The 27339-nt window shown below is 47.4% G+C and overlaps 2 protein-coding genes across 3 annotated transcripts in view; one reads left to right on the forward strand and one right to left on the reverse strand.

Annotated features, from left to right (window-relative positions):
• LOC144152472 (solute carrier family 2, facilitated glucose transporter member 8-like) overlaps window positions 1-27339 on the reverse strand; it is a 285436-nt gene that overhangs the window by 27146 nt on the left and 230951 nt on the right. The window lies entirely within an intron of this gene.
• On the forward strand, window positions 968-25843 carry LOC144152471 (beta-alanine transporter-like). Its single transcript, XM_077683741.1, has 10 exons — window positions 968-1513; window positions 6177-6280; window positions 9096-9250; window positions 11111-11279; window positions 11343-11469; window positions 13624-13736; window positions 14438-14652; window positions 16794-16972; window positions 24446-24609; window positions 25176-25843. Exons 1-10 carry the CDS (start codon window positions 1112-1114, stop codon window positions 25261-25263), a joined length of 1716 nt encoding a protein of 571 aa, XP_077539867.1. The 5' UTR covers window positions 968-1111; the 3' UTR covers window positions 25264-25843.

The following is a 27339-nucleotide window of genomic DNA, read 5'->3' on the forward strand; positions in this document are numbered from 1 at the left end:
ATGATTTAATTTTTCCGGAAGGCCATTGGATCACGAGGAGGGACATCTTTCGTTTGATCGTGCAATTTTTAAGGGTCACAAGCCTCAGCGAATTATGGTGAATTCCCGCGCATAGCGGTAAAAAGGTGCTGATCGGGTGAGCAATTGCCGGCATACCACGCAAGGCTAGGTTCCCCGTCAATAAACATCACCACCACCACCCCCACTACATTCGCATGAAGCGTCTGTGTCCCCTCTGGCCGCATATAGGCGTTTCCTAGTCAGCACAGCCAAGCGACGCATGGCTCCATCTAGGGGCATCTTTGAAGCTATGTGCACGTGTATGTGGCCCTCAAATTAATCGCTCAGAACCGCCTGGTCTCGTAGTGCAGTAGTTCCGCTCCTGCGAAGCGAGCAACCGAACCCGGGTTCAAGTCCAGTTACCGCTTTTTGTTTTACTTTCAAATGTTTGTCATATTTGAATATTAACATTTATTATCACGCACATAATCTGCTTATGACATCTTTATGCATTATAAATGGGGTCTGAGGTATTTTCGTTGCCTTTTGGTCGGTTTCAGCTACTGCTTGTACGTTTTTGCGGATTTTCCCCTTTTAGGTCGGTTTTCGGCTATTTCTGTTGAATATTTTTTTTCAAGCCATTGCAGGTCCGTTTTGGGTGTTATTTATTTCAGTTCGGGTGGTTTTGTATGCTTTAGGTACGTCTATGCTGTGATATCACCCCCATAAGCAAGCTCAGGTGACGGCTGACTGTACTGACTAGGAAACGCATATACGCCCCTCTGGCCAGCGTTCGTAACAGGCAGGCTCAGACGGTCAACAATGTCCCGCTCAGGAGGAAATTAAATAGAAATGGCACGGCTTGTCTGCCTATGGCGACATGTATCAGGAACAAGGTTGTCCTCCTCTCCTTCGACTTGGCAGCCTGCCGCATCCACGGGGGAAAATACAAGCGAGAAGCGGCTGAAGCAAGACTCCGCGGAACTGTGATCGTATCGTAGTGATAGGGCCGCGTTTGAAGGCGCTTTCTTTTCCGGACGAGGTTTCCTCACGCGTTGAATTTCAGTCCGTCCTGAATGCTTGAAACAGGCGGGGGAAAGTAATAAGAAGTATGGAATTTGAGGATGTAATAGAAGAGCTGGGAGGCTTCGGCAAGTTCCAGAAGTTCCTCCTTTGGTTCTTTCTACTGCCGGCGCATATACTGTTTCCATTTTTCTCGATGAACCTCATTTTTCTTCTGTCAGAGCCGGATTATCAGTGTGTCGTGCCCGCGCTGGATACCCTCGGAATGAATGCTTCTCTCGTGGAACAGGCCCGGCGGCTTGTCATAAGTGACGACGAGTGCTCGATGTTCACGCTACTCCCGTTCAACGCTACGGCGCTACCTGGTGGAAACGCCTCCGATGGTGTGACATGGGACCTATCCCAACTCGTGAATCGAAGTGCGGCGATGCAACCCTGCGAGCGATTTCGCTACGATGACCTCCACTACGACGAAACTGTGCCGACGAAGGTAATTCATTCCGCTTCGTTATTTCAGAACGCGTGACTCACCACCGTGACGGGTTGATTAAGAGTTGTACTTTTGCTTCAAAAAAGCGTTGACTGCGAGTGTTGCGGGATAAAATCTGCATCTTTTTCCTTATCTACTACAATGAAGAGTATTTGGTGAAGGGCCCTCCATCGCAAGTTTATGCAAGTATGTCATTTGCATCTTTGCTTCAACCAGCACCGTCATGTCAGTAAAACCCTAATTAGATTGCTTTACTGTTTCATTTGTCTTGGCGTTTTGTATAAGAGGAAAATCATACTCACAAAGTAGATTTATTGCGATAGCGAACATCCTGCATTAGGCAAAAAAGTTGTGCAATATGCATGCCGATCAAGCTATGTGTGAAGCTTTTTTAAAACGGTCTTTATCATTCAGAATGCATCAAGAGGTACCTGCCTGATAATGATGACAAATAATCGAAAACATTCGAGCCTGAATTCTACGTTAAAATTTGATCAAAGGCAACAGAATCTCCCGTCTGTTTACCTTCATCATTGCTGGATTTCTCACTACAATAACACGGCGCGACGCCGCAATAAAACGACCAACTATGAACGCGGCCTCATCGAAATGCGAATAAAGACGTAGTCCAAAGCAGACATCAGCTCTTGTTATCAAGTCGAATAGCTGTATTACTTTCCTTTGAGTGTGGTCCTGTAAAAGCCCGTCTCTCAAAAATCTCACATCAGCAAACGCTGCTCAAGTTGCTTCTTCACGGTGGGGCAGCATTGATTGTAAAAACATCATCACCAGGAGTCGCTGCTTTATTAACGTTTACCGTAAACTTTCGAAACAACGCCCACCCAAACTACAGAGATATCAAGTTAAAAATACGGGGTGGGCGAACTTTCAGGTGAGGTGCGAAAAACTACAAAAAGGTGGCCGCACCGCCCACAAAAACTGCTAGATGTCAAGTAAAACAATACGAGATGGGCTACCTTTTGGCTCAAGTGTGGAAAGGACAAATAAATGACCGCATTCACACATGAATAGATGATTCTCGTTTCTTTTGCTCACTCATCGTCGCTAAAAGCATCGAACCGTGCGTCGCTGTCAGAGTCGAACACGAGCTGCCGCCCATCGTCCACCACGCTGTCCCGAGCTTTGGGTCCCCCCGCCGTTTCCGCCCTCGCCGAGGCCAGGCGCTAGTTGAACTCGCTGTCTTCAGCGCCGTCAAAGCTTGTCAAGATGCCGCACCACTTAAACGATGCCAAGACGGTATATTCCCGCTCTTCTATTCTTCCGATCCGCTACCCCTTCCTCCTCCTCCTGCCAGTCAAGCCGGGCAGGTTGTGTCTCTGATGTTCGAAATCGAGACAGCAGCAGTGTTCCCGGCTGCGGGATGTTTTCGCGGAGGGAGCTCCCCGAGCTTTCGAAGGCGTCGCAGCTAGTGCGATATTAGGGGGTGGACCAGGGATTTATGCACACCCCCGACACCCCCCTGAGACTCCCCAAACACCACCCCCACGGGGATTTGGACAGCTACTTCCACAAGATTACACAACCACGAGCACCCCGCCCATGGACTAACCCCCCCCCCCCCTCCCGAAAAAAAAATCGAAATTTTGGATAAACCCCTGGGGTGGCGATCTTTGGCGTCTTGTAGTAAATTGAAGGTTTCATCCTTATTGGGGGTTAGTGGTGTTTTCTGGGAGGGTGTTCTCTCGGATAGTTATGGTATTTATTTTTACATTATATTCAAGTCGCCCTGATGCGAGCCTTCGGAGCGTTCATTAAGTGGAGGTGTGACAATATTTATAAAGTGCTTGCGCGCAGACGTTGCCAAGCAGCCCGAGAGAATACGCCCGGTTACGGCTGGCCAAGGACGTTCCACTTAAATGCCCTGATGGAACAGGTTTTCCTCGTGTTTGCAAAATTTTTTTTTTTTTTTTTTGCATCGCAATGCCGCAGGGCGCGTCTACGCAGGCGTGAATTTACCTGCTCCTAGTGTTCTTGGGAATCCTCTTTATGCGTAATTATAATGCTGAACAGTAAAGAGCCCCGACGTTCAGCATAATCATGTGTGTGTGTGTTCGGAGAGGAAGGGGACGTAAATATTTACGCTTTCTGGAGTTCTTCACAGCACGGCCTAGCTCGTACCAGGAATAATGCGTACTTTGCCTCCACCAAACTAAGGCCTCTTCTTCCGCTCGCGACGCTAAAGGACTACTGAATCGCCACGGTATTTTACTACAGCTTCAAATTTAGGCAAAAGTAAGAAAACTAGTCGACAAAGTGTGGGTTCCTATACAGGGTGATCATAGTTAAGTCTACGGGTCTATTAAAAATTATGCGCTTAGATCTACATGAAGACCACCACTACAGTAAGGTTATACGCCCAGGGGGTCACAGAGTGAGCTGGTAATTATTGATGTCGGTGGCCTAATTATTTAAAATTTACTATTTAACTTTTTATTGGCTATGGAACAGATAGACGCAATCGTGTTTCTACGCTGTTTCATTTGGCAGAATTCTTCCAGCGCATCCATACTCAGAGATATTGAACTGCAAAGTTTAATTGTCGTTCGCAAGTTTACGCATGCGAGGCCGAGCGAACCGGCGCAAAGCTCCTCCCTTTTGTCACGTGCAGTGTTTAGTTTGACCACGGGGCGGATAGGTAGGCAAAAATAATAGCTGCCCCTCTTTCCTTCTCGTCTGGTGAAAGCACGGAACAGCGGTTCCTAGCACTGCAAATTGCGATAACGCCAGCCAAGACTGGAAGGGTGCAAGTTATCACCTTTGCCTATGCCTCCACCCTGTTGTCAAACTAAACACCGTGCACAGCAGGCACGTCACAAAAGGGAGGAGCTTTGCGCCGTTTCTCGCGGCCTAGCATGCGTAATCTTGCGACCGGCGATTAAACTTTGCAGTTCGATATCTCTGAGTATGGATGCGCTGGAAGAATTCTGCCGAATGAAAGAGTGTAGAAACACGATTCCGTCCAACTTTTAATACAACTATGCCTGCTAACCGCGGGCAGTAAAAAGTTCATTACTAAATTTTAATTAATTTGGCCACCGACATCAATAATTATATCACCTCATTCTCGGGTCGTTATATAGTCTCGGGTCGTTATATCTCGGGTCGTTATATATCTCGGGTCGTTATATAGTGAAGAATTAGGTCACACGGAAGGGAGAGAAGCCCGGCGGATGTAAGTGCCTTCGCGGAGGGAGAGATCAGAAGTGAGAGGAGGAAGACAGCGGCGGGAACTGCGAAGGTCCTGCAGCTGTTGCCTCCGAACCTTGCGATGGGCGGTGCGTTCTTCTTTGGGGCTGTAGTCCTGGGGCCAGGGATGAAGGTCGCTCGGGTTTAGATTGGCACGAGCAAACAAATGACATCGAAGTTTGCTCCCACTCCCTTGAAAATACTGGCCTTTACCACATTAACCCGAACAAAAATTGAGTACGCGGCAGCCGTGTGTGGGACCCACACCAGAATTACCCGGTAGAAAACATTGAAGTTATTCAGAACGGCGCTGCCAGATTCGCGTTCTCAGATTATTCAGCGTTCACCAGTGTGACAGAATTACAAAAAACGTGCCGCCCTTACTCCCCTCAGCCACCGTCGAAAAATGTCAAGACTTGCTCTGTTACACAAATTCTTCTATGCATCCCCGCCTAGCATCTACATCACAACCCGCACCCATTCTTCTGCTCGCAGTAGCAACTCGAAGCAAGATTTATACTTTGGCCCTAAAACCAACACGTTTGCACAGTCATTCTTTATTCGCACTGCTAAAGACTGGAACGTTCTACCGGATAACATCGTTAATACTAAAGATACAGAAACATTAAAAAAATTACTAATCACCCTTTCCGAGCCCGAGTGACCATTTCTGTTTATTGTGTTTATGCTCTCTCTCTCTCTCTCTCTCTCTCTCTCTCTCTCTCTCTCTCTCTCTCTCTCTCTTCTCATTTTTTGCTTCAAACGGTATCATATGTTGTATGTTGAACTGCAGTACTGATTTCGGTGGTTGGCCTTTTGTATCTGCTGTTCCCTTGTAGTTGCTTATGCTTTGTGCCACTGCGATTGTATATCCCCCAACCGTGCAAAAATTCTGCCGGTGTTACATAGCATTTCGAATGTATTCACACATTTTTGTGTCGTAGTTTACGCAGACGTTTTTTTTTTTTTTTGCTATTTTCACTGTTTCTTTGCACATCACCCTTTGTAATATTCAAACATTTGTATCCCCACCCCTCATGTAATGTCCCTTTCAGGGACACTTGAGGGAAATAAAATAAAATAAAATAAAATAAAATAAAATAAAATTTTCTACAGTTCCCTGGTGTCCGGGGACTCATTCTAGAAACACGTGCACCGAGTTTTACCGATATCACAACAACCGGTTCATAAAACTGTCTACATTACCTGCAACAATTATCCTAATGGAAGCTATACGCTCTCGAAAGAAGGCCGATTCAACGGGAGTCCATCTCTAACAGTGTGTCGCGGTGTGTAGGCACACGGCGAGCGATGCGTTTGTGCCGTTACTCCCCAAACAAGATATACGTTTCTAAAACTGAAGTTCGCCAGCAAATTGGCATTTTCTCCAATCCAATCCAAAATCTGTAGCAACCACTTATATTCAGCGTGCAACTATTTTTTCCCTCCTGCTCAGTGGGACTTGGTCTGCGATCACGGACACCTACCCAGCCTGGTGTACTCCATAGGAACTGCTGGGAGCGTTCTCGGGACCGTGTTCTTCGGCGCAATGGCTGACAAGTAAGTGCTTGCGCCAAAATCTACCTTCGATGCCTCACATTTACGGCCTCCACGCATTTTTGTACTTGGTCGATTTCTTCGCTCGCAGGATTCTATTGTTAGTGAACAGCACTTTGGCGGCTGCTGCTGCGGTTTGGCGGTAGCGGCGACGGCGACGGCGACAGCGTTGTAACCGGGCGAGCGAAGACAAATAAAACGGCTGAAGAAAGTCCGGCGAAAGTCTGGGGGGAGGGCGGCATGCGCTGCTATGGCGTCATCTCTCTCACTGCCTCCCCCTCACACTTTCGCCAAGTCTTCTCCTCTCTTCGTGGCTGATCCGAACCCCGTGACATTTTCGCGGGATGTTCAAACACGGTTTTGATCTACATGCTGGCGCGCTCCGAGATAAACTCAGAGTAGCGTGCGCCGCCGTGCATTCACTGATCACGCGGTCACTTCCTGAGACACAGAAGACATGCGCCGTCACCGAGAAGAGCGCAGTCCGCGCTGCGCCCAAATTTCGCACTACGGGTGTATAGTAATCATCATTACTTTTTCTGTTCAGGCGGCATTGTTTATTAATACCCTGTGCACGCACAAAACCGCTGTATCTCTGTCTTGCTTTCGTAAACTAATCAATTGGGCCACTTGTCGGGCCATTCTGGAGTCCGTTTGAGAGCTCGCGTTAACCGCGAGACCTACAATATTTTGTTTATCCAGCTATAGTCCCTTTGCGTCTACCGCGATTTTTATTCGGCAATCAGAACTGTCCATTCTTGCAATTCTTCATTGCTTTTCTTGGTCGCCGCAACGAAGAAACAACCATTTGAAACGACGACGAGTTGAGGCAGAAACTTTTCTTTTAGTTTTTTAAAACAAGATAATATATTTTCACGTATTCTGCTTTTCAAGGCTGGTGGTTCCTGTCGAGAACCGCCATTTGATGTCGGCGCTTTTTCCGAACATATTACAAAACGTGACCCCGAACGCTTGATCGTTACGACCCCTGCCGACTCTTGATCATTTTTCCGTCTGATTTGAAGCGACTTGTCTTTCGTTTTGTTGTTGCTGTTTATGACTAAACGGTGGTAGTTCGGTAGAAAAGTTTCCTTTACGCTTCAGTGGTGTTATGCTAAAGGGCAGAAACGGTTGCAGCATTTTCTCGGCTCAAGATGTCGCCTAAACTGTGATGCTCAAAACATTCGACGAATCTTGACGAGTTTGACGAGCATAGTAAACACGCACTCGAGGCCACTGTCGCGGCGATGTCTAGCACGGCGGGTTTCCCCCCGCTCCGCTCGTGGAGAACGCCACGTTTTTTTTTTTTTTTCGCTGCTGTCAAGTCGCAGCCCTGCTTTTCCTGTAACGATTTGCAACGTGCGTGCTGACAGCTCTGGCGCTTCTCGCTTTCGCTACGCTTTCCGCACACATATCGATTTTTTCCCGGGATCACTCCGCGTGTCACTCACGACGGCGACGGCGCCTTCATTCATGCCGTGCGCTATTTTTGAGAACGTGTGCTCTGTGTGGCGCTTTCCCGGAGTTTCGCTATGGGGAGAGAAAACTGCGGCGTGCTTGAAGAAAAAAAAAGGATCCCGGCAACGACAGCGTCGATGAAGAAGCGTTTTAATATTCACTTGCAGACGCTCTTTTCTGCGTGAATTGTAAAAATATTCGTATGTCTAAACTTTTCTTGACGAAGCAGAAACCTCGGGCGCACTTGAGGCGAAAGATTTGCCTAATATGCTTAGCAGTTTTCATTAAATGAAGAAATTGATGCGCCATCCAGATCCAGCGAAGCTATTGCAAAACCACTACACTTGCTGATGGCTTTAGAGTAAATGCAGTGACAACTGTTTTGTAGCGAAGACCACATCCAAATATGATCTGGTGCGTGTGGTCATATGATTGGGGTTGTTGTAGCCTGCGAGTACAAAGTTGCTGACGATGAAAGTAAAAAATCTAGGGCCATCTCTACTAACGTGAAACCTGGGGAGGGGCGGAGCATGCAGTGTGTAAGTGTATTCTTGGCGCCTTGGCCATTTTTGCCAACGGAGGTGAAACCGTCGGGGGGTAAAAGTATACAGCTTTGCTGTAAAAGTCTCTTGTCTTTGAAGCACGAAGCACTTAGGGCGAGGCGTAAAAGAGAGTCCCGGTGTTTTTTTAGTACGCGTTGCGAAGCACTCGAGCGCGAAGCGTAAACGGCTGTCCCGTTGTTTTTTTTTTAGTACGTGTTACGTTCTAGCGTGAGGCGTAAGCGAGTTTCCCGGTGTTTTAGTTCCGTGACTACATGATACGACGACTACGACGACGACAGGAGACGCCAACAGCTCCAGCCCCTAAGGGGCTTCGCCCCTAAAATCTAATACTATTGCCGTTTTTTGCAGTGCAAGCTCGGCGATCCCAACAACTGGTGTTGCGCGTATTTGAATCAGCCAAGAAAAGTGCCTATTTGCCTGATGGTGTTGATATGTGTTCTTAATTTTCAGTCCCTGAGGGAGTTGTTGACTGTGAATATTAGCTTAGCGTCATGGGTTCTTACCCAAAAGATATTAAAACTTCTTTGCTCTAAATCATTGCCTTAGACATATGATTTTCAGGCTACCGCATCAAGGCTTCAGAAGTGTAGCCTTTAAAAGGAGTTTTGTTTTTACATCGCAGCTGTTTATCCCGAGCTTTAGCGACTTCACGGTGTTGCTCGCATGGTCGGTAGTCGCTGTGGATGAAACAATCATGGTCCATTTATCGTCGGGATCTTTGTCGACGAAGGTGATTGGTGAAGAAGCTGGCTAACAAACTTCCAAAATCATGTTTCCACTTGCCTATCCTTCTGCAGGTACGGCCGCAAGCCGATCTTCTACGTGACCGTGACACTGGCAGTGTTGTCGGGCTTCGGCAGTGTGCTCGCCAGCAGCTTCGCCGTCTTTGCGGCCATGCGTTTCGTTACGTCCCTCCTGGACCCGCAGATCGACCAGTTGCCCTACATCATACGTGAGTTCTTGCCAAGGAGCTTGTTACGAAAAGGATCAGCGCTAGCTTGGATAAATAAAATTAAAGCAGTTCCACACATTATGGAAGCTGACAAGTGCGGAGCAGTCATTCGCCAGAGGGGCTGTGGCGGCGTTCTCCGCTCTTTGCTACCACCCCTCACGCTCTTCCCGTCTCTGTCTCCCTCCTCCCTTGATGAATAGAGCCGAGGTTTGTTCAACGCAATTCAATTTTCCCGCCTTCGCAGTGCTCGCGCGCCTTCTCGACAGCTCGCATCCTCTTCTTTAGCTTTTGTTTCTTATTTTGACTGGAACAGCACGAATGGGAGTTCTGTTCTTTTTGTGTTTGCTTTCATCTCGTACGTGGTGGAGCCCTTCTGAGCCGTTTTAAACGCGTCGTTGTAAAGACGATAGTCTTTCTTGGGCTACTTAAACCCAGAAATTTTGGTCTGTCTGTCTCTCTGTCCGTCTGTCTGTCTGTGACTCGATTCAGCCACCCGGCCAAAGTAAAACAATGCCTGCGCAATAGTCTTATATAATCACAGCTAAATCTACCCGTCTAAGTCCGGTGTAATGTTCATACTTGTCAACATTGTTGAACAAGAACAAGACACCACCCCGTTTGGAGCAGTGGAACACGGGAAATTTAAAATTATTTAAGCAAACCTTTGGCGTCTTTACCTTGGGAGGAGCGCGACGCAAGAGGAACAACATGAGAGGTGAGCGGGAAAGCGAAGGGAGGCATTTACTTCGCGAAAGCCGATAAAGACTATCGTCTTACATTTGCAATGAAAGGAGCAGATACGCGGCCAATTTGTTTTCTTGGGCGGCCATTTTTTATCGCATACTATCGTAAAAACCAACCCAATGAGCATTCCAAATAAATGGACCCGGGGACTGCCGGTTAAATACATATATTTTGCCTAAAATGTGCCTGCAGTATTCTTCGTGCTAAATAATGGGGACATGTATGACAAGCGCCAGCGGTTTCAGTGTTTCGAACGATTCTGACTATATAAACCTTTTTTTCAAGCATCCTCGTAACTCTTGGCCGGAAGCTGAATCGTGGGACAAGCGGGTATTTTTTCCGAAGCCTCTGTTTGGGTGCGTACCTCCGCGGGACTCTATTCGGGTACGTGACGCCGTGTGACTGCGGTGGCTAAACAGCGGGACCGCGGAGGAGCTACGTTGACAGGCCAGGCCCTTAAAGGGCTCTGCGCTTAAAGGACCGGTACGACACGAATGATAGACAACCATGCTGCTTCCCCGAGGGCCATGTTCAACGAGCAGGCATTCAGATCACTTTGCAGCCTCACGACCGCTGTGACTTCTACAGCAGTGATGCTTGCTTCCTTTCTCGCTTTCTTCCTTTCTTGTTTTTTTTTTTTGTGCATTTTGGGGGGAGGGGAAGTAAACTGGCAGTAAAACTCAAGAATCTCATGCCTAAATGTGAGCTCTGTGTGAAATTTTGCTTCTTTGATTCGAAGAAAAGTTTGCTTCGAAGAACATTTCTGCCCAACAATTCGTTTTAATAGTATACCGGCAATCGCGTATAACTTCACTATATAAACCTTGTAGTCACAGCTTCACAGAACTAACTTTGCAACCAGCCCAGTAAGAAGAACAACTACGATCGCATCAATTTTGTGCTGAGTCTCTTCAGCATGCCAGCTGCACATGATCGACGCAGCGATGCCAACATGGCGGCGCTGTGTAGCCGGTGGAAACTTCATGTGGTACTATCCTGCTTACTCCAACGGAGCAGGCGCTAAGTGCTGGCCAACTGCAGCGAATTCCGTATGTTGAATCTAAACCGCAAAATGAAATGTCATAAATTTCAGGAGTTCTATTTTCCGGCGCGCAGTGGTGGAGTTGGTAGGCGCCAAGCAGCGGACCCTGACGCTGGGCGTCGCTTGCCTGGGCTGGACGCTGGGCATGTGCCTCCTGCCGCTGGTGGCGTACTTGTCGCGCACCTGGGTCATGCTGGCGACCGTGTGCACCTCCTGCGCCATACCGTTATACTGCTACTGGAAGTGAGTGACGATGGGTAGGCCGTCGGCCACCATCTCCGCCTTGACCACCCGCGTTCGTTGTAGGATCCTCCCCGAATCTCCGCGGTGGCTATTGTCGCAGGACCGGCTGCCGGAGGCCTCAGCCATTCTCCGCCGCATCGCAGAACGGAACGGTGTCGAGCCACCTGCAGACCTCGATCACAAGCTAAGGGTGAGGCTACCACATTCGAGCAGCTGCCTGCCCGTTTTTAGAGCGAAAGCTCTACAACGCCACGTCTCGCAAGGATCATTCATCGTGTCGCAATGACCTTGAGCCACCGTAGCGCTAGTGTGGCAGGTGTGACGTCACGCCACGTAATCTGCCACGGACAGACGTTGCAGCTACGCTCGCTCGGTGCCTCACCATTGCGGTGCCTCTTTACTCGGAAATGGTTTAAGAGCTGCTTCGCTGGCGCTTGGTCGCTGAGTATGACCATGGATGGCGGGCCACCACCGGAGCGCAAGTGTGGCAGGTGTGACCTCACTTTGAGAAAACACTGTTTGCATAGTCTTTTCATAGTGTGTCGGCCAAACAGAGACCTTCCTCTCGTGATAACTAGGTTTACAATTGTTAAACCTACGCAATTTCTCCATGGCCTGGGTTTCGCTCGCAGGACCTTATCCTAATGTTTTTACGACATCGCTGTTGAATGGGCAAACGGAGCGGAGCGTCGAAGTTGATGACACGCAATAGAGAGGGCAGCAGCAGAAATGTAGACTGGGGAGCACTACAGCGCGTAGGGCCAAGCACAGGCACTTTAACGGCTCCCTTTCTTACGCTCGTTGTGCCACGGAGAAAAAGATCCGAAATGTTTATTAGCAATAAGCATTTCTTCCGCGAGCACATTTTTACGCAGCCGCGTAAGAGCAAGTTCTCTAAGACCTAAGATTTACATCTTCAGCTCTCGCAGTGTGAACCACAAAAACGCAAAAAATGGAAATGAACAAGATTCGGCGAATAGAGAATAAAAAATTAGAGTGTCATAGTTTCGGTTTCGGTGTGCGAGGCGTGGAACCTTTGTATGTGAAAGTTACAGGAGTCTAACGTAAAATAAACTGCATGTGGCTGGCGTGTTTTAATCTTAAAAGAACTCCAAACTGGCAGTTTTTTTTCTGCGCTGATACTCGGCGCACCTGCGTGTTGCGATGTCGTTACGTGGCGGCGACTCTTGATGACGACAGTAACTGTGTGGTGCATTGAAATCCAAGTAGAAGCTCTATGAAAGCTTCGCTGGGCACTACTTCCCGGTGTATCAAATGTGAACCAATTTACCACACTCCAACAGATGTACTTAGAAATGATTTGCGTCATAATCGGAGTTTATCGCGTGTCGCAGTTGTTGAAACGAAAATTAATGGTTACTCAAGTTCCCAATACAGTGCTCGTACTTCTGGTAGCCTTTTCTGTCCCACTAACTTATGGACGTAGAAAGTATGCTCTTTCTTTCTTGTAAAACTGCCCTTTCTGTAAGCACACCTTGTTTACGTCGTCATGTCAGTACAATTAACTGCGGCACAGTTGCGCATACCCTCGTAGCCAAAGCGCAATACGATATGTTTGCAGTGGAATTCGTTCTCTCCCAGTCGGTGTACGGATTGATGAGTAGTTTTTTTGCGTTTGCCGGTGACTATAACACCGTTACTGCTAGTCTCTCTCGTTTAGCTGACCTTCGGAGCATGTAAATTGGGGACGGTAATTGCAGCACCTTCGTTTCAAAAGACTCCCTCAACGACGAAGTAACGCTATGGCGTTCAAATCTTATCAGGGTCATGACAAACGCAACTTTGCTCAAACTGAACGAACTAGTCTTTAGTAAATCACTCAGCTCCATTCTTATTGCAAAATAGGTTTTTAACCGAAAAAGAAAACAAAAGAAATATTGATAAACTTTCTAATTTGGCGCTGCGGCGACGCAATACTGGAAAATGGTTACGCAATAAAGGACCCCACTAAAAGCATAGTTGTCAGTGTGTTGTGGCGCATTCAAGCGATACAATCGAACGGAACGAGAGGCCACTGCTTCATCTGTTTGTCTTAATATCTGCTTTATTTGTTCTAAGTTCGCGATAAAATTGGTATCATTGTTATCGGGACGGAGCAAAAATTTTAGTGAACGGAACTTTTATTTTGTCTTCATGGCCACTTGAAGACCTCTGAATTTTTATTGTTGTTGCTTCGCTTACCTTCATACCCCCTTTCACAAAAAAGGTTGCTTTGTGCACGCAGTTTTATGATGATGTTTCGATTTTAATGGCGCAAGGCCAACTAAGGGCAAAGAGCGCCAATGTGCCCGCAGTTTAAAAGTGTCCGTGGTTTCTTTTCTAGAAAGTTCAGCAAAGCATCACGGCGGAAGATGCGATGGAGAACTCTGGTTCCATGCTTGAACTGATCACGAAACCTAAAATCAGGAAGCACCTTCTCATTCTCACGGCCATCTGGTGAGCAGCCCTTCGCATTTCGTCTTGGATGTCAAAGTCTAACTGGTCGCTCCCTTAATCCCTTAAGGTAGTTATAAAGGTGACCATCAGCGAAAAATCCTTTGGGGTCCGAATGGGAAAAAAAACTTGACTTCGTGTAGCGCAAAAAACGGACAAGGACAGAGGGAGACGACGGGCGCTACACGAAGTCATAGATTACTGCTACCAACTAGCCCAAACCCAAACTCTGCTGAAAAAAACAACACTTAGGAATGTTTCCTTTCTTTTTTTTTTCTAAATGAGGGAAATGAACTACAAGAGAGAGAGAGAGAGAGACAGAGAGAGAATAGAGAGAGAGAGAGAGAGAGAGCACTTAAGGCTTAATATCATGGCATCACGATGGTGACGGTTCCAGACGTGGGTGAGGCGGAGCTAGCCATATATACTAGCAGAGTCCTTCGACCATTGAACGACTCTGGTACTAGTAAGCGATGGAAGAAGCTAGAAAGAGAAAATCTAAAGGACTGCAGTCCCAATAAGATCATGGGAGGGACATATAGGAAGAACATGATGGGTCCTACCCAGCACAGGCAACCATGAGTGCGATGAAGGCCTTGTAAACGTCACGAAGATGTTTTGTGCTCGGTAAACCTGGTGACGCCGCGGCTGGAGGCGCACACTGAGTTGGACTGTTCCAGGTGAACGAGCCAGACGCTTTGCAGGTCCGGCAACAACTGCGCCTACGGCGGCCTACACATAAATGTGACACGGCTCAGCGGGAACGAGTTCCTCAACTTCTTCTACTTGGCCCTGGTGGAGATACCTGCCAATGTAATCGGCTGGTGGAGCATGGACCGGTTCGGACGCCGTTGGACCAACGTATTTTTCATGCTGCTCACGGCAACCTCGTGCTGGGCGCCCGTCATCGCCCCAGAATGTGAGCTAGCTATGTAAACCTTAACAAGTTGAAAAGGAGACAGGACTGGTCGCATTGAAAGCTGTCCACAACACAGAACTTGCAGAACAATACGGGAAGCTTTAAAACTAGAACACCAGGAACAGAAACAAATTCCGCAGCTGTAACACCATTAATCATATTCAGATGACAGAATTGCAGTAAAATAAAGTTTTCTTTCGATAACAGGGAAGTGCGGTTTCATACGTAACATTTGTGTAACACCTGTGCAGTGAACCTTCGGAGGCCCCACAAACTTGCGTGATCAACATCGACCGCATTAGTTAGCGTGGCCACCCCTTCCACCAATCTTTCATCTTTACTCAATGGGAAGTGGGGAAGGTTGCGCGCCATATATCTAACGTAAAATTTCGTCAGAACAACCGTTGAAGGTTGGTTTAAGCCCGTACATTCCCCAAGCAACCACTTAGACGAATCAAAATGTTTTAGAGGCGGGAAGTTTAGCATGCGCGCTTTGTCATTCCCACCGCCGCTCGCCTCACTTGTACAACTGCAATATTCCCCGAGGCCACCCACTTTAAAAATGCGAGTCCATGAAGACGGGGGTTTAATACAGCTACCGAATACTAATCTTTAGACAGCCCTGCCTGTTTTGGTCTGGCTGTCTCGCCCCAAAATTGATCGCACAAGTTGCCTATAAAGAGTGCACCACTTCACAAAGGTAACTACTGGGGAAGAGAATATTTAACGCAATAGCACTCTTTAAATAACCCTGTCGGTTCTGGCCTGTCCTTGTGGTTGTCTAGGTTTCGAACACAGCATTCGCATGACGGTGGAATTAGACATGCAAGTACACAAGTGATGCGATAGCGTGGAAATTGAAGTCAGAATCACGCTACTACATTCTTCGCCTGCCGCGAAAGCTTTCTTGCCCGACAAGCGTCACGATATGTCCCCATTTCAATGTCGACCGCGGGAGATTCTTCATTCTTCACCGCAGTTTCAACAGCAGCTTGTGTTTGGGAAGATGCAACTTTACAACTTTCCAAGCAATATAACTGTAGGGGGTGGCAGAGAAATGCGAAGTTTCTACATACAAACACCGCATTATTTATTTATTTATTTATTTATTTATTTATTTATTTATTTATTTATTTATTTATTTATTTATTTATTTATTTATTTATTTATTTATTTATTTATTTATTTTCATTATGTTAGTCTCTTTCCAAAACCATAGCAGAAGGGCGTACAGATTGTACATACAGGCAGTACATAGATACTTCACTAGAGAAAACAGAAACAGGAATCAAATGCAATGACAGCCATCAGAAAAGTATTAAGAGCTAAAAATACACAAATAAAATTTCTTTATTATAACTAGAAATAATACGGAGCTGAAATCCTTGAACAGCACACTTCTAACACATATAACTTACACACATTTATAAGATAAGTAATATTAAAAGCACACATTTTAACCTCAGATAACACAAAGAAACCAATAGCAAAGAAGAAGAGAAATTATACATGAAACAGTGGTACACAGGCAAACAAGAGCGAACTTGTAAGCAATCTAGTGAGCACTTCACCCATAATATGTTTCCACTGATGGTGAAATGCCACTGAAGTTGAGAGTGTTGTTACGTTTCAGGTCATATTTTCTATTTTTGAGGCGAAGTTTGATAAAGACTTCGCTTTAGTAAAAGACGTATCTAAACAATTCCTTCCCTAATAGCAAGCGAAGAAAGGAGTATTTGAAAGTACTTCAAGAAGGCGTATTTGAAAGCAGTATTTGAAAGAGTATTTGAAATTGTGCTTAGAGTACTGTTTCAGTGGGAGTGAATGTTTTTTCCCGAGTTACACGGGATTCAGATGGACAGATGTAAATTTATGGGTCAATTTTATAATGGTTGTGAAGTAGCTGATAAAGAAATTTAAAGGGCGCTTGTTTTGTTCCAATTGCTAGTGTTTAGAGGCCAGAGCTTGTCAACATATATGTGGGAGAATCAGTGTGCCCATATTTGTTGCAGATGGATCTTGCGGCCTTCCTCTGTATATTTTCTAGTTTTTTAAATGTTAGTGACTGTATAAAAAACATGTATATAGTAAGCTCTGGCTAAAACAATATGTGGTACGTATACCGATTCATTCTAACGCAGCCGGCACGGTTGGCCTGGTGGCTTCGATCGTGGCCAAGTTCTCGACCACGGCGGCGTTCATGATGATGTACCAGCAGTCGGCCGAGCTCTTCCCGACGCCGCTGCGCTCCTTCTCAGTGGGCGTCCTCACCGCACTGGCAGCCTCCATAGGGGCAGTCATGCCCTATCTCGTCTACCTAGTAGGTCACTCTATGCTGGCTAACAGGGCGCTCCAATAGCTATACAACCTCTAGAAACACGGATAGATGGATAAGTTGCTGTGCGCTGTTTAGTGTAATAAGAGAGCAAAAGATTATAGATAAGACGAACTCACAACTCCTGTCGTCAGTTAGTTTATCTCGGGTAGCGTACTTTGCCATGTTATAGTGCATGCCGGATATATTATGCCGTCTTGACAGTGTTGCAGTAGCCATTTCTCCCTCATCTCTTTACGTTTACTTTTTGACCATCTTCCATGATGGCATGTTTCGCAACACAACAAAGCGCTGTTTACTTGCTTTCGGGGCATTAGGCGCGAGATGACACGGTAAATACTCTCTCATCTGGTTGGTCATCCTGGAATGTCTGCTTGCGTTTCGTGTGTGCGTTTGAACTGGTACAGTTGTATGTGCACGTGTGGCCAAGCGGGTTCTAACATCGCCACCTTAACACATCAGACAACCAACGTAGGTGACGTCGGCAGCTGTTTAAAGAGTTTCCTAGCTGTCATGCACATTGTACATCATAAGTTTTTGAATCGCAATGCAATAGACGCATCTCTCGTTCGGTACTGTCGGCTCAGGAAGAAAACGAACACTTCTACTTCGTATGACTTCAATATGTATGATTTCGTTGAAATGGCGATGTCTATAAATCTTTCTCCCCGAACTGAAAACAAATGATCACGGCGAACACTTACAGCTGTGTCCACATATACAAAAAAAGCGATGTGAAGATACTTGGAACCGCAGCACACGAGTTGACAGAATGCACTTTGCGGTCATAAGGCCTCTTCACGTAATGGTCCGACCTGGTGTTACCAGCATAAGACCTCAAATTACAAGCTGGGGGTGCTGCAAATGTGTGCGCGTTTTGGCGGGGCTGGACGGTTCACCACTCATCACAGTAGGATGGCGCTTGAGATTTTAGAGGGACGACCCCGACTCTGGAGCAAGGATTTCCGAGCTGCACTCGCCACGTAGGGGTGGGACAAGATTCACGCTTGGTTTCGTGCACTCAAGACAGATGGATAGACTCAAAGTGTCCAGAAAGAATATGGGGCTCTAATAAACAAGAAGGGCAGGTACGGTGTCGCTCTTGGCTAGATCGCTAAGTTCGTTGTAGGCTAACACCCAGCTATCTCCTGCTACTAACACCGACGATATTGACTATACTCGCGTACAATTTAAGACGGCAACGGAAGTTGCCGCTGTGCCTCATCCCCGCAGTCGGATGTTACTCCGCCTGGCGCAAGTAGTGCGTTACTGGAAATATTTTAAACATGGCACTAGCCGTTTCCCTGGTTTTCTGGAATTATTATCATTATAAACTACTGCAGCGACGACAAACAAACTACGTGGGAAAGGTAGACGATATCACCAGTTCATAGCAATCTCCTTCCAAAACGCGCGCACCCGTTGACATCGGGGTCCGCCATTTTGGCGCAGTGACATGAGGTCTTGTCGTTCTTAACTTGTTCCCGAGTATACTACAGTGGTTTGGACTAAGGAAGAAGAATGGTAAGTTAGCTATAGGACCTTCTGTCGCTTGAGTGCAAAAAAAAAAAGTATTTGTCCAGGAACCAGGAATGCTTCCAAGCTGAGTCCCCACGCAGGCGACGCGCACGTCCGAACTTAGTTCAGATGCAAGCGGGCTTCCTTCGTCACAGGCGGTGCCAAAGGGGGGCCAGTTCTATGGTGTCCTTTATGGCAGTCGTTCGCACACCACGCTAGGCACCATAGGACGCGGTACGTAGACAGCAATTAGCTGCGAGCAAGTGACCACGCCGCTGGACCACAATGCCGATCCCACAAAACGGTCAAGGCCCCAACATGTTGCAAACGGCCTGGGGCATGTGGGTTGAGAAGCTCCCCACATTACTTACAAGGCATTTCTTGTAAGGCCATAGTGGGGCAGTACTGCACGCCCAAGAAGGAGATCACTCGGCGTCTCCACAATGTTACGTGGTGGTAGGACGAATCAACAACAAATGGTTATTTGCAATCATCATCATCATCACCAGCCTATCTACGCCCACTGCAGGGCAAAGGCCTCTCCCATTATTCTCCAATTACCTCGGTCCTGTGCCAACTGTGACCAATTTATCCCTGCAAACTTCTTGATCTCATCTGCCCATCTAACTTTCTGCCGCCCCCTGCAACGCTTGCCTTCTCTAGGGATCCACTCTGTTACCCTTAATGACCAGCGGTTATCTTGCCTTCGCATGCCCTGCCCACGTCCATTTCTTGTTCTTAATTTCTACTAATATGTCTTTAACACCAGTTTGCTCTCTGACCCACTCCGCTCTCTTCTTGTCCTTTAATGTTCCACCTATCATTTTCCGCTCCATTGCCCGCTGAGTCGTTCTCAATTTAAGTTGAACCCTCTTAGTGAGCCTCCAAGTTTCTGCCCCGTAGGTGAGTACCGGTAAGATGCAGCTGTCATACACTTTCTTCTTCAGCGACAATGGTAGGCTGCTATTCATTATCTGAGAATGTCTGCCATATGCACCCCACCCCATTCTGATCCTTCTAATTATCTCTGCCTCATGGTTGGGATCTGGGGTCACAACTTGGCCTAAGTAGATATATTCGCTTACCACTTCCACTGCCTCGCCATCTATCTCAAACTGCTGTGCTGTCCCGAGGTTATTGATCATTACTTTAGTTTTCTGCATATTAATTTGCAGGCCCACGGTTCTACTCTGTTCGCCCAGTGCGGAAAGCATGCTTTGCAATTCGTCCCCCGAGTTACTTAGCAACGCAACGTCATCAGCAAATCTGAGGTTACTGAGGTATTCTCCATTAACCCTTACTCCCACCTGTTCCCAATCCAACGTTCTGAATACTTCTTGTAAGCATGCTGTGAATAACATTGGAGAGATTGTGTCTCCTTGTCTGACACCCTTCCTTATAGGTATTTTACTGCTCTCCCTATGGAGGATGATGGTAGCTGTAGACCCACTGTAGTTATCCTCTAGTATTCTTACATAATGCTCATCTACCCCCTGGTTCCTTAATGCCTGGATGACTGCTAGGGTTTCGACCGAGTCAAATGCTTTCTCATAATCTATGAAGGCTATATATAGGGGTTCAGTATACTCAGCGCACTTCTCTATCACCTGATTGATCGTGTGAATATGGTCCATTGTTGAATATTTGCAATAATGGAATTCAAATTTAGTTGGCACACGTCGGTATATCACTGAATACTGTCGATTTCGAGCTTCGTTGAGAGTGAAGCGATCCAGGTAGTAGAAAGTTCGGTGTTTTGTTTCCACTCGACGTTACTATTGTATCAGCGCTACAATACGATATTTAGACCATGTAGAATGCATTATGCTATAATTCCCCAACACTATGGAATGCTTTACAAAAGTAAGGAACGTGACCTGCACGAAAACCAAGATCATAAGGCTCTAAGGAGCGTCTGTCTTTTGTCCTCCTATTCCATTACAATGTTCAGTTTAGTTTAGTAACCATGTATTGATTTGCCCAGTTGTAAGTCTTGCTGTGTTACCTGCTTTATGTAGTAGGCCCTCATCCATCTCATTTAAATGTTCCTGATACATCAGCTTTATTGAGCCATATCACCGTTGCATCCTGTTGTGAAAGATTGTTGGCCTTGTGCCTGAAGAAAGAACAGGTCTTCGGCAAAGTAACTACGCTTTTTAGACGCGGAGCAGCTTATGGTCGCGCCTGTTCCCTCCGCCGTTGTGCGGCATCCACACCCCCACTGCGCATGCGCATCCTCCTCCTCCTCTCCACTCCTTGTCTCATCTCCTCTCCTCTCCGGAATTCCTCCTCTCCTCCCCCACGCTCCTCTCCTCTCTGGCATTCCTCCTCTCCTCTCCTCGTCTCCTCTCGTCTCCGGGATTGCGCAACGAATGGCAACACCTGCGGCTCCGCGCGCGATAATGCGAAGCATCTTTAGGTTACAGGCGCGACGGTAGCCGCTGCATACTCCGCTGGGGGCGCAACTGTAGCTCCGCGGTATAAATGACGCGCGCGCGCGCTCCGCTCCCCTCATTCTCCTCCCGCCCCGCCCCTCATTCCCCTCGACCCCATGGCATATATTGTTATGTTCGAGGTACCACTGCAGCCGCGTGAGTATCATTCTTTCCATAAGCTTGCATAGGCAGCTGGCCAGGGCAATTGGACGGTATGATGGAAGTTCGAGCGGAGATTTGCCAGGCTTGAGTAAGGGGACCAGACGGCTTACTTTCCACTCCGGTGGAACCATGCCATCCATCCACGCCTTGTTAAAGATGTCCAAAAGCGTTTGACGTGCTTGAGGACCGAGGTGACATAGTGTGGAGTAGGAGATTTCATCGGGACCGGGGGATGAGCTACGCCGGCAGGATGCCAGAGCCGCTTCTAAATCTTCCATGGAGAAGAGCACGTCCATGCGTTGATCGTGTGATGTGGGGACTTCACGGATCCTTGCAGATCGATAGCCATCAGTTCTAGAGGCAATCTTCATGCAGAAATCTTCTGCGACTTCTATCTCCGGACGGTTTTCATATAGTGCCAAAGCTTTGAATTGGTAGCACTGCTGCACAGGTGTCGCCAGGCCACGCAATACTCTCCCTGAAGTTATGGCTGGTTTTCAGCGTGGGCGTTCCTCTATAGACTGCGTGGTGGACTTGGTAACGTTTGCACAGCAAGAAAAAAGTCGCAAATGCATTTCAGCAGCCCTCTTCCTTGACGTTAAGGGCGCCTATGACAACGTCGTTCATGAGGCTATTCTAGACGCCCTGGAGCACTTCGGACTTGGTGGGCGAGTTTACCGATGGATAGAAAGCTTCTTGTCCGGAAGATCTTTTTATGTCATGACGGAGGATGGCCCGACATCACAGCACTTTGTTCAGCGGGGTGTTCCTCAAGGTGCGGTGCTAAGTCCAACGCTTTTCAACCTAGCGATCGTCAGACTTGTGCACGCTCTCCCCAAGAATGTCTGCGTCTCCATTTATGCCGACGACATTTGCCTCTGGCCTTCGGGGGTCAACCGACCACAGCTACGGGCACGACTTCAAAAGGCGGCCAATGTAACGCGATCTTACCTGCGGCAACAAGGTCTGAGTATCTCGGGTGACAAGTGCGCGCTGGTTGCATTTACCCGCAAGCCCATGTTTCTATATTCCATCAAGATCAATGGGAGGTGTGTTCCCTACTCCAGGCATCACAAATTTCTTGGTGTAATCATCGACAGGGACATTTCCTGGAGCGCACATGTGTCTTTCCTTAAGAAGAAACTTACCACCATTGCCCAGATATTCAGATTTATTGCTGGAAAGACGTGGGGAACATCGGTAAGAGGAATGCTGCAACTGTACTCCGCACTTTTTTTAGGCGCCTTGCGTTACAGCTTGTCAGCAATTTCCAACACTTGTACCACTAACCTGCGGGTAATACAGAGCGTCCAAGCGCAGGCTCTGCGCACGTGTCTTGGTTTGCCGCGTTGTGCATCAACAGTGGGCACCATTTGCATCGCACAGGAACACCCAAGAGCAACGTACGTGGCTACTGAAACACTACGCCTATACATCAGGCTTCTCACGAGGCTTCCTTCTCACCATCTGGCGCAGCTTCCTCAAAGTAGACCACGATCTACTTTTTCAGCCATTATCACAACGCACAGGGCTGAAATCCCTTCAAGCGACGCCCCTGCGGCAACACCGACCTCCCCGTTGTAGTGCCTGGCCCAACCTGAGATTCGTCTCAGTGTTCCGGGAATTCGAAAAAAAGCCGACTTGTCATCATTGGCCCTTCAACAGCTTACGCTGCTGTTACTGCATGAACGGTACAACGACCGGAAACATGTGTACACAGATGGCTCAGTAACGTCATCCAGTTCGGCAGGTGCAGTGTTTGTGCCAGCAGATTTTGCAACAACTCGATTCCGTATTGGCCATACCACGAGCTCGACAGCTACAGAACTTGCAGCCGTTCGTGAGGCTCTTGACCATATCATCGGAGCTACTCCTCAAAATTGGGCAATCTTTTCGGATTCCAAGGCTGCCTTAGAGAGCTTACGCGCAGCCCTGCGCTACGGCCCCCTACACCAACTGGTGACAGAGATAAGAGAAAAATTCCATCAAGCCATTACAGCCGGCCATGACGTAATTTTCCAGTGGCTTCCAGGTCACTGCGGAGTCATCGGTAACGTGCTGGCGGATGAAGCTGCCCGTACAGGCCATGAGAGCGACTGCACCATTCTACTTCCGCTTTCAAGAACCGATGCCGCCAGGACGCTTCGCTTCCTTGCACGCAAGATTACCATGCAGCAATGGCATACACCGGACTTTTCGAATCCCCGACTGTATATTAAGGATCCCCTTCTTCAGCGCCGTATTCCGTATGGGCTGTCTCGACCCCAGTCAACTTTACTTTGTGGACTGTGGTTGAGAGTGACCTTCACGAAAGCCTACTCCTTCCTCATCGGGATGGCAAGCAGCACCCACAGTGACGCCTGCGGGGCGGAAGAGACTATAGAACATGTGCTGTGTCGCTGCCCCGAATACTCGTCGGAGAGGAGCGTGCTTGCCACCGCGCTGAGCCGATTGGACAATCGACCATTTACGGTGGAAACTATTTTAAGTCATCGGTCTTCCCCATCGACCTCGCAGAAGGCGACGAAAGCCCTTTTACGTTTCCTGAGTGAAACGAACTTGCTTGAAAGACTATAGTGCCCGAAACGGGACTAGAGTGCGCGCTTTCCCACTCCTATCTCTTCCTCTTCTCCCCCCCTTTTTATTCCCTGAGCCCCATTCCCCCAGTGCAGGGTAGCAAACCGGGCTGTACACCAGGTTGACCTCCCGGCCTTTCCTTTCTTTTTTCTTCTTCTTCTTCGACCCCATGGCTGCTTCGCATACTACTCAGGGTTCCCCTACGGGAAGATGGTGAAATTTTTGGGGGGGTTCTGGCAGCTATTGTTCGGGCACACAAATCGGGCCGCCTGTCCAGCGTCCTTGCATTCTCGTCTTTAGTCTTGTCTTGCTCTTTTATTTTCTAAATGATGTACAAGCAGCGCTTAGTTACTGCAGTGGTGGCTTTTAGAAGCGAAAGTTTCTATGCCTTAATGATGTTGTCGATGTCCGAGCAAAGTGCACTGCAGGAAAGCAAACTTTTACACAATGGGTTTCACAAAACGATGATGATGATAGGTGGAGGGACATCACGCGCCTCAAGAAAAAAACGCATTCCGTGGTCAGAATAGGACCTGCGTCCCTCACGTATGAAGCGGATTGCGCCATTACGGCACGGTCAATGTAGTTTGTATTATGGACATTTGACTTTGACTTATGTTGCATCTGAGAGGGCTTCGCATTTTAACCGCCTTTCACTTAAGAAAGGGACGTTTATTTAGAATATTAAAGCGTGGAAACCTAAGGAGGCAACGCCATTCAAGAGATCCCGCGAACATTCCAAGTAACCCGATTGATTTCTTCTCAGGGCAGGTACGGCGCCTGGATTCCGTTCCTATTCCTGGCAATTCTTCTCACGGCTGCGGGCATCGCGGCTGCATTTCTTCCCGAAACCAGGAGCTACCCTCTATGCCAGACCGTTGAAGACGCTGAGAAGTTTGGCAATGACCAGAAGTTCTTCTCCTTCAATAGGTGCGTAAGCGGTGACGCAGTATACGCGTAGCAACAAAGACACACAATAAAGTTGTAAGTTTAACATTTTGAGTCAAACAACGCTGTTTAACCCACGTGCGTGCTACTAGGAGGCTACGATTACTTCCTATAGACGGAACACGTCCTGCACGCTTAGGTGTACGTTCCTACAAAGCTCCTCATTCACAAACAGCCTACTCCAGTTTAACAAATCAAGAACTATCATCGATGTTATCGCAGAGACTTCACTTTCTAATGAAACACAGTGTCCTGTACAACACACCTCGACCAGCGTTTTGGATTTCATTCTTTACTACATTATTTGTTTCTGGAGCTCTTCGAGGGCAAATATTACAAATGTACTGGCACGATATTACTTCATTTAAAAATTGAAGGTTCCTATATAGAAGAGAGAAAAAAAGAGACGCCAGAAAAATGAACAGATGCATGCGCTTTAAGAAATCTTTAGAATATGGAGGAATAAAACATCTGAAACAATTGTGCAGCGCAGTTACCGGTATTACCTACTGTAGCAGCCGCTGTTGTTTTTCTCTTTCGCTCAACAGGGCGGAAGAGCTGAGGAAGAGATCAAAAAATGGCGACGAGAAAGGCCAAAATGAAGTGGAACTACAGCCACTGCAGGCGCAAGCTTAACTCCTTTCTCTACAATGTGGCACGCAGGGTGGTGCGACTCATTGGAAAGATATCCCTCGAAAGGAGACTTCCACCCGTCGGACCAACTACTTCACGATTCCGGGATTATGACCAGCGCCAGTGAAAATAACGAAACGGCGGACAGAAATGAAATACGGCCAGCAGTCGACCTGATAGAACGAGTGGAACAAACAGCTGGCCAAGCACTCCAGAGGATACAAGAAAAGTTACCGCAAACAAAAATGGGTCATCTGTAGCGGCCCGTCCGGTGGAGAAGAAGTCGAGCAGCAATCAAAGAGGTCATCGCGCAGGTGTGACAGTGGCCCATAGGGTGAAGCGCAGGGGGATGTGTTCGGCCATGCTGGCCGTGCCCACTGTGTGTTATTTCGACTTCGGCACCACTACCAATCCCGAGGCCAGCGTGGAGGCTAGAGAGGTGAAACGGTGGGCGCCTTGTGAATATTGAATGTTTCGTAACTCAGTGACCGCAAGCGGGTCTGTTTGTTAACTGCACTTCCCTCCATTTCTAGTACTATACTAGGGCTGTTTTACTTGATAAATAAATAATGTAACATACCTGGAGATCTTCAAATGTTGTACACATTATTTGACGAAATATTTGGGTGAGGACGTTTCAGAAAGCAGGGTCAGGACTTGTCTCCCCCCTGTTTGGGGAAAGGAGAGATAGAGAGAGAGAGAGAGAGAGCGAGAGAGAGAGAGAGAGAGAGAGAGAGAGAGAGAGAGAGAGAGAGAGAGAGAGAGAGAGAGAGAGAGAGAGAGAGAGAGAGAGAGAGAGAGAGAGAGAGAGAGAGAGAGAGAGAGAGAGCTCTTTATTAGAGGAGAAAGCCGAGAGGTTTGCCAGAATCTCAACACTGACGTGCTACTCGAGGCCCGCCTTAGACGGTTACAGAGCGATTATAGCCCGCACTTGTCCCGTTAAAATACTCGAACTCCCGTAAATCACGCTTTATTTGGGGACACTGTCACTTCCCCATATTAATATTAACCTCCGATGCGTACAAACTGAAAATCTCAGTCGTTAACGTCGCCGACACTAGAAAGGACTATAAGTGGGTCGTTGCCACCAGCGACTGTTTTCAAACCCTGCCGCTACAAGGCTCTCACTGTTGCCCCTCCACTCAGCATTCGCGGTATATAATAAAATATATATGAAGCAATAGATTACACGATGAGAAACGTATCTAGAATAATAGAACCCGCCATCTTCATCCTCATAAAGATGATGATCATTGTGATAGAAAACTATGTGCTATAATGTAGTAAGAGCATCCATTCTGGCGCTTCCATTTGGGAACGCCGTAGAGCACTTCCAATCATATCTTTTTTATGACTGCAAGTTGTCGAGAAGAGGATCGCCTGATTGGCATTAGGCACTCATATTAAAACCACAAATTAGAGCGAACAGGGGGATGTCTGCTAGGCCATTATTGGAAAACAGTGAAGCGCAACCTAAAATATTTTAGGAAAATATTGGAAACTCGGATGAGAACAAATCGTCAGGGAGATGGCACAGTTACCGGCACCTTAAATACGTAGTGAACTGAGGAAGAAGGGTAGAAAGCTGAAGACTAAAAGAACAGGCGTCGTTCCATGAAGCGGAGCCGCATTTTTTAAGGCGATAGTCTTTATTGGGCTACCTAGACGCGAAAATTGTGGTCTGTCTGTCTGTCTGTCTGTCTGTCTGTCTGTCTGTCTGTCTGTCTGTCTGTCTGTCTGTCTGTCTGTCTGTCTGTCTGTCTGTCTGTCTGTCTGTCTGTCTGTCTGTCTGTCTGTCTGTCTGTCTGTCTGTCTGTCTGTCTGTCTGTCTGTCTGTCTGTCTGTCTGTCTGTCTGTCTGTCTGTCTGTCTGTCTGTCTGTCTGTCTGTCTGTCTGTCTGTCTGTAACTCGATTCAGCCCCCCGCCCAAAGGGAAACATGAGGTTCACAATAGGTTTATATACCCACACCGTAATCTAAACGTCTAAGTACGGTGGCAATATTCATGCTGTACCTCGTTGAACGAGAACAATACATTACGCAACTGTGAGGCCAAAAATCGATACATAAGGGATACTTG

The sequence above is a fragment of the Haemaphysalis longicornis genome, unplaced genomic scaffold (genome assembly GCF_048455015.1).
Source record: "Haemaphysalis longicornis isolate Haplotype H1 unplaced genomic scaffold, Haemaphysalis longicornis Haplotype H1 scaffold_9, whole genome shotgun sequence".
Classification (NCBI taxonomy): domain Eukaryota; kingdom Metazoa; phylum Arthropoda; class Arachnida; order Ixodida; family Ixodidae; genus Haemaphysalis; species Haemaphysalis longicornis.